This window comes from Catharus ustulatus, chromosome 5, assembly GCF_009819885.2.
Source record: "Catharus ustulatus isolate bCatUst1 chromosome 5, bCatUst1.pri.v2, whole genome shotgun sequence".
Taxonomy (NCBI): domain Eukaryota; kingdom Metazoa; phylum Chordata; class Aves; order Passeriformes; family Turdidae; genus Catharus; species Catharus ustulatus.
In genome coordinates this window covers 13,216,693-13,229,324 of record NC_046225.1, presented here as the reverse complement: position 1 = coordinate 13,229,324, position 12,632 = coordinate 13,216,693, and the positions used below count along the sequence as shown (strand labels likewise).

The window sequence follows — 12,632 nt, the reverse complement described above, 5'->3', positions numbered from 1 at the left end:
GTTTATCTTACTCTTTATCAGGATTTTCAGGAAGTAGCTTCAGTTCATCGTTGCATTTTTCAGCCTTGAAATTGGTTGGCATCTGGCCAGCCTGGTATGGCTGGAGATCATGTGTGGTTTCCTGCCAAGCCAGCTCTGGTAAAAATGAGTAATCTTTGAGTTCAGATACTGCTCTTCTTATCATGGTGTGCACAAATCAAAAGAGGAACCCCTCTGCATGCTTGTATCTGATTTCTGTTGTTTCAGAATTTATTGCGTCATATAATTAACATCCCAACATTTTATCTGTGACTCTGTCTTGAACTTTTTTTCTACAGCTTGAGGAATAAATTGGGATTCTTTAACCATTTTAGTTTTGGCTTGCTCAGCAAAAAGCTATGTGTCTTTTGGATTTTATTGGTGTAAAATAATCCAAGCACTATTTCTCCTGCAGTAGGGGGGATATTTATTGTAATAACTGCTTAATTTTTACAGGTTAATTGTTTAATGATACTGGATAAGTGTATCGCTAGAAAGATGCTTGTTTAAAATCGAACTTTGCATATTAAAAATGGACAAAAAAATCAAAAAGGAAGAGGCCATGAAGGACAGGATGATGACCCCCAAACTCCACTTACCCCTAAGTAACTTGCATATGAGCGCATTTCTTTCCCTTTTCCTTACCCCAACTCAAACACCTTGTGGCCCTTTTGGCTACAATTCTTGAGTTGCATCATCCAGTCTTGAGGCAAATTCTGTCTAGAACAGCTTCCTCCTTTTCCTGACATATCTGAACTATCATGGAGCTGGGAAAAACAACCTTTCTACAGGAAAGCTGCTTTGTGCTAACATACACATGCTGCTACATGCACATATTTGAAAAATATATCAAAGTTGGTCTTTAGGAAAAACTGTATTCGGCTCTTGTTGATTATTTTGTCTGAGAGAAAAAAGTAGCTGGCACAGGAATCTGATTCTTGCTGCATGTGTTCTGTGTGACAGCGTGAAACTGATGGGTTGTCTGTTGTCCATTTGCTCTGCTGGCTTGAGGCTGGTTGAGTCTGTGATGTTTAGATTTATGTAAGAACTAACTGCGCACCAGGGCAGGGCTGCAGTGTATAGGGTTTACTATAGGGGTTATTAATGGGTACTTTTGGATAATGGAATGGGGTAATACAAATCTATTTTTCTGAGTATTTACAATAATCTGACCTCAAAAATATCCATTGTTCAGGAGTAGTGAAATAACTGTCTTGTTTAGTTTTAGCATTTGCTATGGTTACTTATTTAACCAAATAAATAGATCACTATTAGCTTTCAATCAAACTTTCCCCTTGATTTGGAAATGTGTTTAAAAAGCGTAATTTCTGTGGTCTGGAGGTAATAAACAATTGACCAGTTTTAGTGGCAAGCCAAATGAAAGTACACAGGTTTTAATTTACTGAGAAACAGATGACATGGCTTCATTAATTCAGAAAGCTTTAAAAAAAGTCTGAAGAAGTAGAATATCTGAGTTCACCTGGTGCTGGTGTGATTTACCACAGGATGAGTGGTACTGTGAATAAAGGGAGCAACCCTGCATCTAGAAAAGGCTGTTCTTGACTGCAGAGTCCTCTGATAACTATCTAAGAAAAGTTTTCTGCAATGGAGTTACTTCTAGCTTTCCAGGAATAGCTGAATCCTTTCCAGAGTAGCTGGTGCATTGTTCCATGGGATCATTTAAAGGTTTATTAAATGTGTGAGGAAACTTTGGTTATCTTTTTGTGTCTGTTTTCTGTAGATGCTGAAGATCTAACACTTGGAACTAACTACTTGCTTGTTCAAGGATATTTATGGTACCAATGCTTTTTCTCTGTCTATGTTAAAATGAAAATACAGTATATGCCCACAAATTAACTGAAGAGCAAATCTGCTTTCTACTTGGTTGAACTTCTGTATTATTGTGGGAAGTTAGTTATTTCTGGGGAATGAGTGGTTGGTGTCTCAGAGAGGGATGCAGCTGTGATGCTGATGGGGGAGGATGGGTGGCTGCACAGCAGTGCAGCTGCTGCTTCCCCACCTTGTGATGCAGAAAATGGCAGACCTGAAGGTGGCAACAGGAATTTTACAGCATCTTTAACCTATTCTCCTCAGTAATTGTCCCCATCGTCCCTTGACTATGACTCTGTTTGTGTCAAAGTCGAGATGGATTTTTTATGGGCTTATTTTATCATGATTTGCCTAAGCAATGACCATTTAAAACATACATGACAGTTCTGTTTGGTGTAATCTGTGTATCTCAACAGAAACAGTCACATACTCCTCATTTACTTCAGAAAAATTCTCTTTCATGAACTGTTTTCATTCTCTGCCCCCCCCTTAAACTATAGACGTTGGTTGTACTGTTGACATTAAAGATTAGTCTTGCTTTTAACATTAAAGCATGTAATTAATCAGTTTACTTAAGCTGAAGTTGGAAGAAAACTCACTTAAGCAAGTAACTGATAGCGTTAACTCTGCTTTTCATGGTTCTTAATACAAATGCTTTTTTCTTATTTAGAATTCTCGGAGTAAAGTAAGGATCTGATTATTGACACTGCCAAAGTATTTCAGGGCTTTTTTTTCAACTTTGGATGCCAACAAAAAATATTCTTAGACTAGCCAGATGGAAAAAGGAGAAAAAAAGGCAGTGGGGAGACATGTCATGCTCAGTTAGGTAGAAGCATCGTTCAGATGCCTAGTAAGGAGGATCTGAGAGCCTTTACTATCTGTAGTTCCTCCAGATAAAAAGCAGAAGGAATTGAGGGTTTATGTATTTGCTAGAGAAAAGCTGGATATGAGGTAGGTCTTTGTGCTGGTAATTTGAGGGTATCTGTCATTATGAGAAAGGGTGACACAAGGCAGGGAAGAGGGAAGGAGGAAGGATATTTGGATTAGAAACTGAGTGGTTAGTAGTACCAGCTAGGCACACCAATAAATTGTTAGGATCAGCCTAAGATATTTATTATTTTCTAGATGGGGCTGGTCTGAGCTATGAACAACCATAAAGGCAGAGCAGAGAGTGTCTGTTTCAGAGGCACAGTGAAAGCTCAAAGGCTTGGATGAGTGTTGTGATTAGATCAGTGAAACAAGAAGATAATTTACATGACAGTTTAAAAGGATCCAAGCAGTCAAAAAATTTAAATAGTATGCAAAAGGTGATGAGAATGTGAAACAAGTTTTTAACTCTCTTGAGAGTAAAATTGGATCTTACACCTATTTGTGTAGGATGGGGACACGAATTTTAGAAGCAGTTGATGGCAGCTCTAGAAAGATGGCCAAGCTGAAGGCACTCAAATATGACGCAGGAAAGGTGAAGAGTTGATGGTTGAAATGTTGACAGAAATTTGTGAGATGTCATACAGACTTACTGCTTTTGTACTGAGAACCCTCATGTCCTTCATCTGTTCAGGCACTCTTTGGCACCCAAAAATGAGTGTAATAGGAGAGAAAAAGGAAGGGGGTTGATATTTTTAGAAGGAGAAGGTGAAGGCACCAAGAACACCAGACTGCATGCTCAAAGAATAATATAAATGAGCTTTAAAGGCAATCACATCTTGCATGTTTTATTAGGTAAGAGTTTATTAGAATTCAGGTGGTGGGAAAGAATAGGAAGTTTTTGGAGCTCCTCTTCGAAAGGACCTGTCAGTCCAATGTGGCAGTCAGCTTTTTCATAGGCATGGGAGATCTGACAATGCTGCTCACTGGAGAACACTGCTGGGATCAAGAGGAGTGAGAGGAGAGAAACAGTAAAAAATACTAGACTATCAATATTAGGAGCCCTTGACTTCTGAGGTAAAAGGAAACACATAAATCTGATTCAATTCCAGCAATGTCCTTAACATGCACTTTGAGAAACAAACGATGTGAAAACTTAAAAGGCAGGTCTCCAGCAGCTTAGGGTCTTCACTGGTTCTACAAAGCAAACTACAGGAAAAGGGCAGGAGTGGCAAAAGAGGAAATAGCTAGAAGTCAGTGTATGTTACAAGTTTTGAAGAAGTGTCAAAAAGAACTGAGTTATGATAATCAATGTGTAATCAAGCAGAGATGTTCACAGGTTGCTAGGTGAATATTTTAAATAATGCAAAGTCACCTAACTTGTCTGAAAAAAAGGTCTCTGGTCATGGGATTTTATAGCTTGGCAGTGTTAATTTTTGAAGCATCTTGTCGCTTGCTGAAGAAGTTTGAAGCAACTGGAGGAATGCTGATGTAGTATTTAGAAAGGTAAATACAAATCTTTGACAACACATTTGCACATGGGACAAAGTTAGGAGAATTACTGGCAATAGGAGTTGCAGTTGTGTGCTAAGCTGCACCCATTCAAACAAAAGAAACATGGTTGTATTGAGAAATAAATTTACAGATTTTCGAGGGAAAACATAGCCCAGAATTACAGAAGGGAGCACATCCTTAGAAACAATGATTCTGCTAAGTCTGTTGGTCATAGAGGCCAATCAGCTCATCATATTATTAATTTAAATTCATGGCAAGAACAAGTGCCTGCCCTGGATGTACAAACAGGACTGATGAATAGGAGTAAGCGGTGGAATTAATGCTTAACGTCGTTCTGATGGAACCACAACAAAACCCCATAGAATCACATCTGATGTAGCCTTTTCAGAGAGAACACTGGGAAATTGTAGCAGCTTTATAAAACAGGTATGGGATTCCAAAGCTGCAAAATCGGTGTTAACTTAAAAAGGACATCATTGAAATACTGTCATACAGCACAAAAACCTGATATGAAAAGTAATATAATAATTAGTAGCGCATATTACATGGGTCATGCCTGAAAATAAGGCCTAACAAAGTGAAGGTACATGCATTGATTGGCAAGTCTGTTAATTAGTAACCAATTGATTCTTCATTCCCTTTATCATCTACTGATGTTTGCAGACAATGGCTATTTGGAAGATGTAGTTTGACCCCAATGTGAGATGGGCATTAATCAAAAGCAGGTTATTAAGCTGAATGAAGAGATAATGAGGCACAGCTCTGTGGCCTCTGCCGTGTACAAGAGTTGCTATAATTTCTGAAGTTAGCAGAACTTTTGGCACTGACATACAGGGTGAGATCTTTGTGCTGTTGGAATCATAGCAATGACCCTGTATTTTGAAGACTAGGTTTGGAGCATACATTGTTTTTAATCATGAAAATGTGCTAGGTGGTCATTAGTCATCTGTATTTGCAGTTACACAGAATTGCCTCTTCCTGAATAAAAATATTGTTTTACATTACAAAGGAGATAATTGAAGACATCAAAAATGTAAAGTGTCTTTGAACGTGTTTTTAGAGGGTTTTTACTTAAATCCCATAGAATTTAGCAGTTTTCCTGTTTAAATACCTGATTTGTTTTTAGTGTTCAAAACCCAATCTTAGTTTTGGGAGTTCAGTGCAGTAGAGACTGTGAGAAAACACTGGCTCAGGAAGGAAGAAGTAAAATTTGAGGAAAGATTTAACACAGTTTAATTTAAGATAATGTCAAACATAATTGCCTGTATACTACAGTCTCCAGTATTGACTCTGCTGTGCGTGACTGAAGTGTTCAGTGTTTTGGGTTTAACTTTTTCTGAGTGTTCTGAGAAACAATTCAACAGACTAGCCTCTGTGAGTTGGTCATATTTGTAATATTACAAACCAGATTAATAGTCCTTTCAAATGTATTTTAGTAATGCTAAGTGAATGGTTGAGGTAAATGTGACCTTCTAATATGGTGTATATGTAGTTTGATAATCTAGACTGTGCTGCTACTACTGCTTTGAAAAGAAATTGTGATGGACTAAAAGGACTTGAGTCTGTTCTAAGGAATTGATGAAGTAAGGTTGCAGTAACTCTGTCTAATCTCTCAGATGTTTATCACTGTGACACATACATCTGCAAATGAGATGTAATTAATTAGTTTTTACCTGACACTCCTGTGATTCTCATGTTATGTAAATGTGAAGCAGCAGCACTGTGGCCTTGGTGCAGTGGGGAGGTGCCAGGTGAGCAGGATTGGGCCACAGTGCAAGTGACTCATTTTCCCAGGTTAATGATCTCCTCCTCGGAGCGTATCACACTTTGGTACTACGGGCTAATTTAGATCCTTAAATTAGCAGCTGCTTGGGGAGAAATTTCCAGATGATCACTTTTATCATTTCACTGTTTTTAGTTGTATGTCATTTTACTCTCTAGGGAAGTTGTTCTCTCAGAGCTGCTGAGAGGGGGTGAGGATGAAATGGCTGGGGAAGCAACTGAGGGCTTTGTTAACTCTAAGTTATTGTAGCAGAAGGAATTGAGGCTGTGGTAGTTATGAGAAGGATTTTATCCAGCAAGGGTGGCTTTTCATTGTCCACGTTATTTTTGTTGTGGTGTTGCACTTTTCATTAATTAAGAAAAAAATTATTAATCAAAGCAGTCATTGCAACAGTAGCGCTTAGCTCGATGGAGGGGAATTAAGTTCAGTTGTTCCCTGAGCAGATGCTAATTAATTTAGAAATAGGAAGTAATGTTGTACAGGACTTCATCTTGTATATTACTGTATATGGGAGACATAACTTGTCAAACCAGCACAATATTTCAACAACTTTTGATTGTATTATTTTGATGCTGTATTAGGACGTAATTGTTTGAGTTTTTTTTTTTCCCAAAAACTTTTCACCCCAAAAGAGCAGAACTCTTTTACAAAGACTGGGAGGGCAGTGGTATCTAATCCACTCTAGACTTTTCTGGTGATGTTATTTGGCAGGCCTGTGGGTTGTGTTCATGAGTGCTACTGTGAGTAGGATAGATGGAGGAAAGGATGCAGGGAGCCTTGTAAAGGGTGGCTGGAATTGATCCTTATTACTGTTAAATATTAATGTATTAAAAACAGCTACAGGCCCCATTTGAGACTGCTGGCTTAGCTGTGCTGGATACTTTAATGCTTGCAAGCATCCTCATTTCACTCACCTCCTTTAGAATTAATGAAATGTATGTTTTTAAATGATGTTTAAAAAATAAAAATTGGAAGGAAAAAGCCTGGGTGAAGGTTAGCTTTTCAGTGAGGAATGTGCTGTTTGGCTTGATGTGTCAGCATGGTTTGCAGTGACTGCTCTGACACATTGCTAACTATCCTGTAGTCCTTGGGATAGGAATGCTATTCCTTTAATGTTTTCCTAATCAGTTATATCTCAATATGTTGCCTCTCAAGTGATAGCCTAATAGTAGCCTAGGAAAACAAATAGTAGATCAGAATACAATGAACTGTCTTTAAAGTAACACCATTAAAAAGGGATAATAAAAGTTGCATTCTTGGGTATTGTGTGTTGTTAGAGATCTCTTGCTTATTCTGACCTTTCCAAATGTCATTGTTTCATGTTTGAGAAGACTGTGCTTATTGTATTCGAGAGCACGCATTTCTTCAATGTGTGTTAATTTATCTTTAGAGACTGTTTTTAGGGAGATGTGCAAATGTGCATAGCCTAAACTGTTTTCTTATCAGAAGTGATGCCTCTGTCTAAAAATACCTCCCCAAAATTTAGCATTTCATTCACATAAAACACAACTGAAAAGGGATTGGGAATATGTTATATGTGAAGAAAGCCTGGCAAGAACAATGGGGGAAATTGTGCAATGATACCTTTTGGGGAAATACTGGCAATACTGGGAAATATCCAGTGGAGATGGGACAGTAAGGTTTCTTCTCTTTACATATTCCAGGACATTATCTCCAGGCAGATTATTTGGCTTTGTGACATAGTTCCTTGAGTATCTGACTTGTGCTCTCTCTTCTAGCTGACAGTCACAGCTCTCCCAGAGAAGACACCCCAACTGGGAGCATGGATTCTCTTTCTTCCCAGTCTCCAACACCTGCATTCTCCAGCAGCCCCCCTGGGCTCTTGGATGGAAATGACCTTATCATGAGCAGTGGAGATCTTGCAGGCTGGACAACAGATCTGTAAGTAACTGAATATTAAGTAAGGATGTTTCCACTGCTATCATTGTGAAATACATTTCCCTTTTCGGTTTGGTGAGGAGTGATCTTTAAAAATTGCAAATAATTGTGTTTTTCTTCTGCTACAAAAAGATGTGTTTGTATGTTGTGGTGGAGTTTAGAGCCTACTTGAATGCTTGTAGGAAAAAATGTTCTTCTTCCATTGAAATCTACCTCATTTTCCTGTGATCTGTTATAACATTTTAAATGGTTTTAATTTTTTTTTTAAAGTAGGAAATATGTAAGTTAGTCTCTATATGATGTATTAACCTCGTTTTATTTCAAGAAAGCATTAAAGTTCACTTAGATGCCATACTGTTAAGGTTTGGGTCCCCATTTTGGGTTTGGATAAACACACTGCAATGAGTGTGTGCTCACATGCTATTGCCTAAGAACATTATCATTTTTAATCTCTTAACGAATGAAATGCTTGGTTTCCAAGGGAAGTGCAGTCTCTCAGTAGATGCTGTAAGTATTCAGTTTTTGTGCAGGACTTAAATTTAGCAAAAATGGACATAGAAATGTTACTCCTATCTCTCTAATAAGTATTCAGGTTTGATACCCAAAAAGCTTACTGTAACTTGTTTTTAAATCAGAGTTGAACTTGAATTGAATTCTCTGGTTTGCTATTCATTCAGACTTTAACTACTATCAAGACAAACTTTTCCAGCCTTTAGTGCCAAGAAGAGTGGAAGGAGGAGGTCTGGAGAAAAGATCTGTTACAAATATTTTCCATAATGGCATTCTGAATAGTCAGCTCTGGTGATGAAACAAGTGTAAAATATATGTAACACAAGATAATATATAGATAGTCATAGAATAATTAATAATAATTAACTGCTGACTTGCGTGTTTATTAAGTAGGACATTTTTTTTCTCTCATATGTTTTGAAAGAATTCCAGATTTATAGGTATTTTCCATAAATATTGTTTCTTCAGTACAGGTCTGAAATTATTCTTCCCTTATCCTCTTGTACTGTCCTCTAGAAATGAGTAGAATTAGCAATAAATTTTACTTACCAAAGAGAGGTGCATGTGTGGAAAGTTGCTGTAGTTGGTATAAAACCGGATTGCCAGTGAAAGCTGATTAAGGAACACAGGGTTAGCAGGACAGTGATAATATCACTTGTGAAAAGAAAAAGAGGACTGTTTGTTTGCAATTTTTTTTTTTTTTTTTTTTTTTGTGTGTGTGTTTGTTAATTTTCATCAAAAATTATACTGCACTGGTGTTTTGGAAACCCGACTTCATATTAATGGCTTGAGGTTTTCTGCTCAGTTGGAAACAGCACTTAGAGTTCTCTTGGGAAGAGAAAAAAATAAAGGCACATGGTATGTGCATTTAGATTATTTGTCAAAAGTAGTTTCTTTCTCGCACTCGCCTGTCTGTGAAGTCTGCTTAAGAGCTACCTCTGTAACAAGCCTGGGCAGTGACAGAGAGTATTCCGTGAATGTTACATTCTTTCTTTCCTCTGCTTTCTCACCTCAGATTGGCTTCTCTTCCCCTTCTAGTTCCCATGACGCAGAGGGCCCTGCCTTAACATAAAAATAAAACCCAAACCAAAACACAGAGCAGCTCCAGTGTAGTAATGGCAGAATGAAGCTCTGGTAGCTCTCACAGCTCTGGAAAATGTGGCACTGCTGATGGTTGTAGACTGTTCTCATAAGCTGGACCAATCTTTGGAATTAGGTGAAGAACAAACAATCCTTTCTGTTTGTTCAGGATTTCAAAATGGTTTGTATTTTGAGCCAAACTGGGACAAAATCAATTATTAGCCACAGTAGCATTTCTCAAATGGTATTGCAGGTGTTCACTGAGCTACAGCAAATGCCATCCTGAGTCTAGGGGAGATGGAATTATTCCAGAGGATCCGGTTTCTCAAGTTCCTGCTGATGTTTGTAACACATGGGTGTTACTTGTCGGAGATCGATCACTCTGGAGTTATGCAGTCAACAAGGTGATGGTGACTTCTTTGTGACAGAAGAGTTGCTTGCAGTGTTTCCCAGGCGAGGGATGTTGCACTGTGGGTCAAGATATGTCAGATATTCCAAGAGCTGGTTTACACCAGCGGTTTGCTTTAAGCAAGAGTATGTGATGAGTAGCAAAAGTACTTTTTGTGGTACTTGTTTTCAAGAAAGAAGCTTGGTTTTTTTTCCAGAGTGATAGCTGTTGTCACCATGATGTTTCCTGGCAGAGATTTTTGTGATGCATGCCTTTTCCATGTCCCACCTTCCAAAGCCAAAGAAGTTACAGCTTCCACCATGGTGAGGTGAGCACCAAATGGAAGCAAATACACCCTCACCTCCTGATGGGCTGTAGGAGGGGCTTCATGGCCAGAGTGGCGAGAGAAGCTAAGAGAGCAAGGGCTGTGCCACCAATGTGAAATATCTCCCAAAGCCCCGACTGCTCAATTGTCACGTCAGCATTTAAAGATGTGCTGTGCATACGGTGTAGCTCGAAGGTGATGTTTCACATATGTCCCATTCTGAAGCCCCGTTAAGCTGTTGGTTTTCATGTCTGTAAGTGTGTGTCTGCCTGATGCTAGATTTTCTCTGAAAGATCTGTGTGGATCAGACATATGTCCTGTGTTGTCACGTGCTGCTGTAGGGGTGAGTGGAGACTTGGGCGATGCTTGGCAGGGGTGGCTCTCAGTGGAGACCTGAGTTTGCTGCTTTAAGACTATCATGCACCCTAAACTTTTTTTAACCTTTTTCCTGAAGTTATTTTTAACTTCACACTTCCATCTAGAGCCAAATACTAAAAATAAATATGTTTTATTTTTACATACACTCTGGGGTAGAATATAGCTTTTTTTTTTTTCCCCTGTCAATCACCAAGTTGCAGAGTAGTTTTTGTAGACACAGGATTCAAACTCCAAATAGCCTAGGACAGGAAAATTATCACTTCTGCTCGATGGAGCGCTGTGTCATAAACATGTGCTGTTTGAAAATACCTTCTATCCAAGGATGCTTTGCACAAGGTGATCTCAAACATAAACTCATAATTATAGTTGTGAGCTGGGTAAAGGATTGTTCTCCACTAGTATGGACATTTTTTCCCTTTTAAGGTACAGCAGCAACAGCAATCTCAGTTTCATGTTAACCACAGCATTTGCATTTTTCCTTTTTTCCTCTCTGATTTAAGTGTCCATACAGACACTCTCCTACACAGTTTCTGGTTTTTCTATTGCATTTGCCCAAAAGGCATGTTAATCTGCCACATCTTTTCTTCTAATGGCTTGATAGCTTTTTGCTGGAGGATGTGACCCTGACATTACTTTCAGTGCCTTTGTAACTGGCACTGAAAAATCTGCACCCTAATCACTCAGACTTTTATTTCTGTGGTGTATGAAACTCAAATTTTTAATAGTTGAAAATGTGTAGGTTCATAAGAGGAGTTCAGGATTTCATGTACTAAGAGGCTGGATAGCCTTTCTAAGCTAGTCCCCAAACTAGTGATGGTCTTGGGTTTGGAGATGTGGATTAGAAGGGGTTATGAGCAGCTCTTAAACTGCATTTGAACTGTGGAGCTGTAGTCAATCTTCTCGCTTACCTGCAGCTGAAAGTTAGCGATACAAAGTCTGAATTTCACCCTGTTGCTCTATGGCTTTGCACATGCAGAAGAGAACAGTGATAGCTAAACTGGATTTACACTTTGATGTCTAATAAATATACTTAAGCAAGTAAAGATGAAATGTAATTTAAACCTCCTATAAGAAGGAGATGGTATTGCCAAAGTTTGAGTATCAGATGTGGAGTCATGTAATTAAATTTAAAAAGGGTGAGGGAAAGCTTTTTTTGCAGCTGTTGTGGATTGATTATAGAATTTACTTACAGAATCATTTATTGATGTGAGGCCTGTGCTATTCAGCCTTTCCAGAGTTCTGGCTGTAATGGCAGCTCACCTCTGATGGATTAGTGCAGGTTCCCCTTATTGCAATGACTGATTTGAGGAAAGGTGGATTACAAGTCATGTCCTGAAATACTGGGGCTGCCTTATGCCTGTCTTCACTTGACCTCAGAATGAACCAAAAAAGCTGAATACTTGGTATTCTCTGGACTCACTGTGTGTTGTAATTAATCTTTCTGAGGACCTCTTTCTGATAAGGAAAGATTTGTTGCTGTAACTGGTCCCTTGTTGTCACGAGATTTCTTTGTGCTTACAGCACAATGCCTTGTGCCAGGGCTTATCTGCAGACTTACCCCTCACTGTGCTGGGTTTTCAGAATTGGGTCAGTCTTCCTTTTTTTGTTGGAAGTATCCTACCCTTACTGCATGATCACTTCTTCATTCAAATCGTGAAAACTAATGTCTTGTTTCTCAGCTGGAGTGTTCATTTCTGGGATCTGAGACTGCAGGGTGTCTGAATTTCCCAGGGGGCTGGGACATGGTGACTTTTGATGGTTGTTCTGCATGCAGGGTATGGAATAGCCTTCCTCAAGATATTACTGAGTGTCTCTTTACCTTGCTTGTTCTTCTTTCCCTCTCTAAGCCTCTGGGATTTTGCAGTTGGAGGGGATGGAAAGCATTCCTGTCCCTCAAACGTTTTCATTAGTGTGGGTGGGTGCAGGGCTTGTTAAAGCAATTACATTTCTGGGCTAAGAATAGTAAGATTCATAGTTTCCAAACTGAATCCCACCTTGGATGCTTCTATAGGAGCAAGGTACAGTCCCGACAGTCCAAA

The 12,632-nt window shown here is 38.9% G+C and overlaps 1 protein-coding gene across 2 annotated transcripts in view; it reads left to right on the top strand.

Moving 5' to 3' along the window:
• The window catches only part of ARHGAP10 (Rho GTPase activating protein 10), a 136,152-nt gene that overhangs the window by 108,745 nt on the left and 14,775 nt on the right, over window positions 1-12,632 (top strand). For both annotated transcript variants that reach the window (XR_004417981.1, XM_033060516.2), the window contains exon 20: window positions 7,753-7,915. Coding sequence is in view for 1 of the 2 variants with exons in the window: in XM_033060516.2 (XP_032916407.1) it covers window positions 7,753-7,915 (163 nt within the window). In the remaining variant the exon portion in view is untranslated. The remainder of the gene's footprint in view (window positions 1-7,752; window positions 7,916-12,632) is intronic.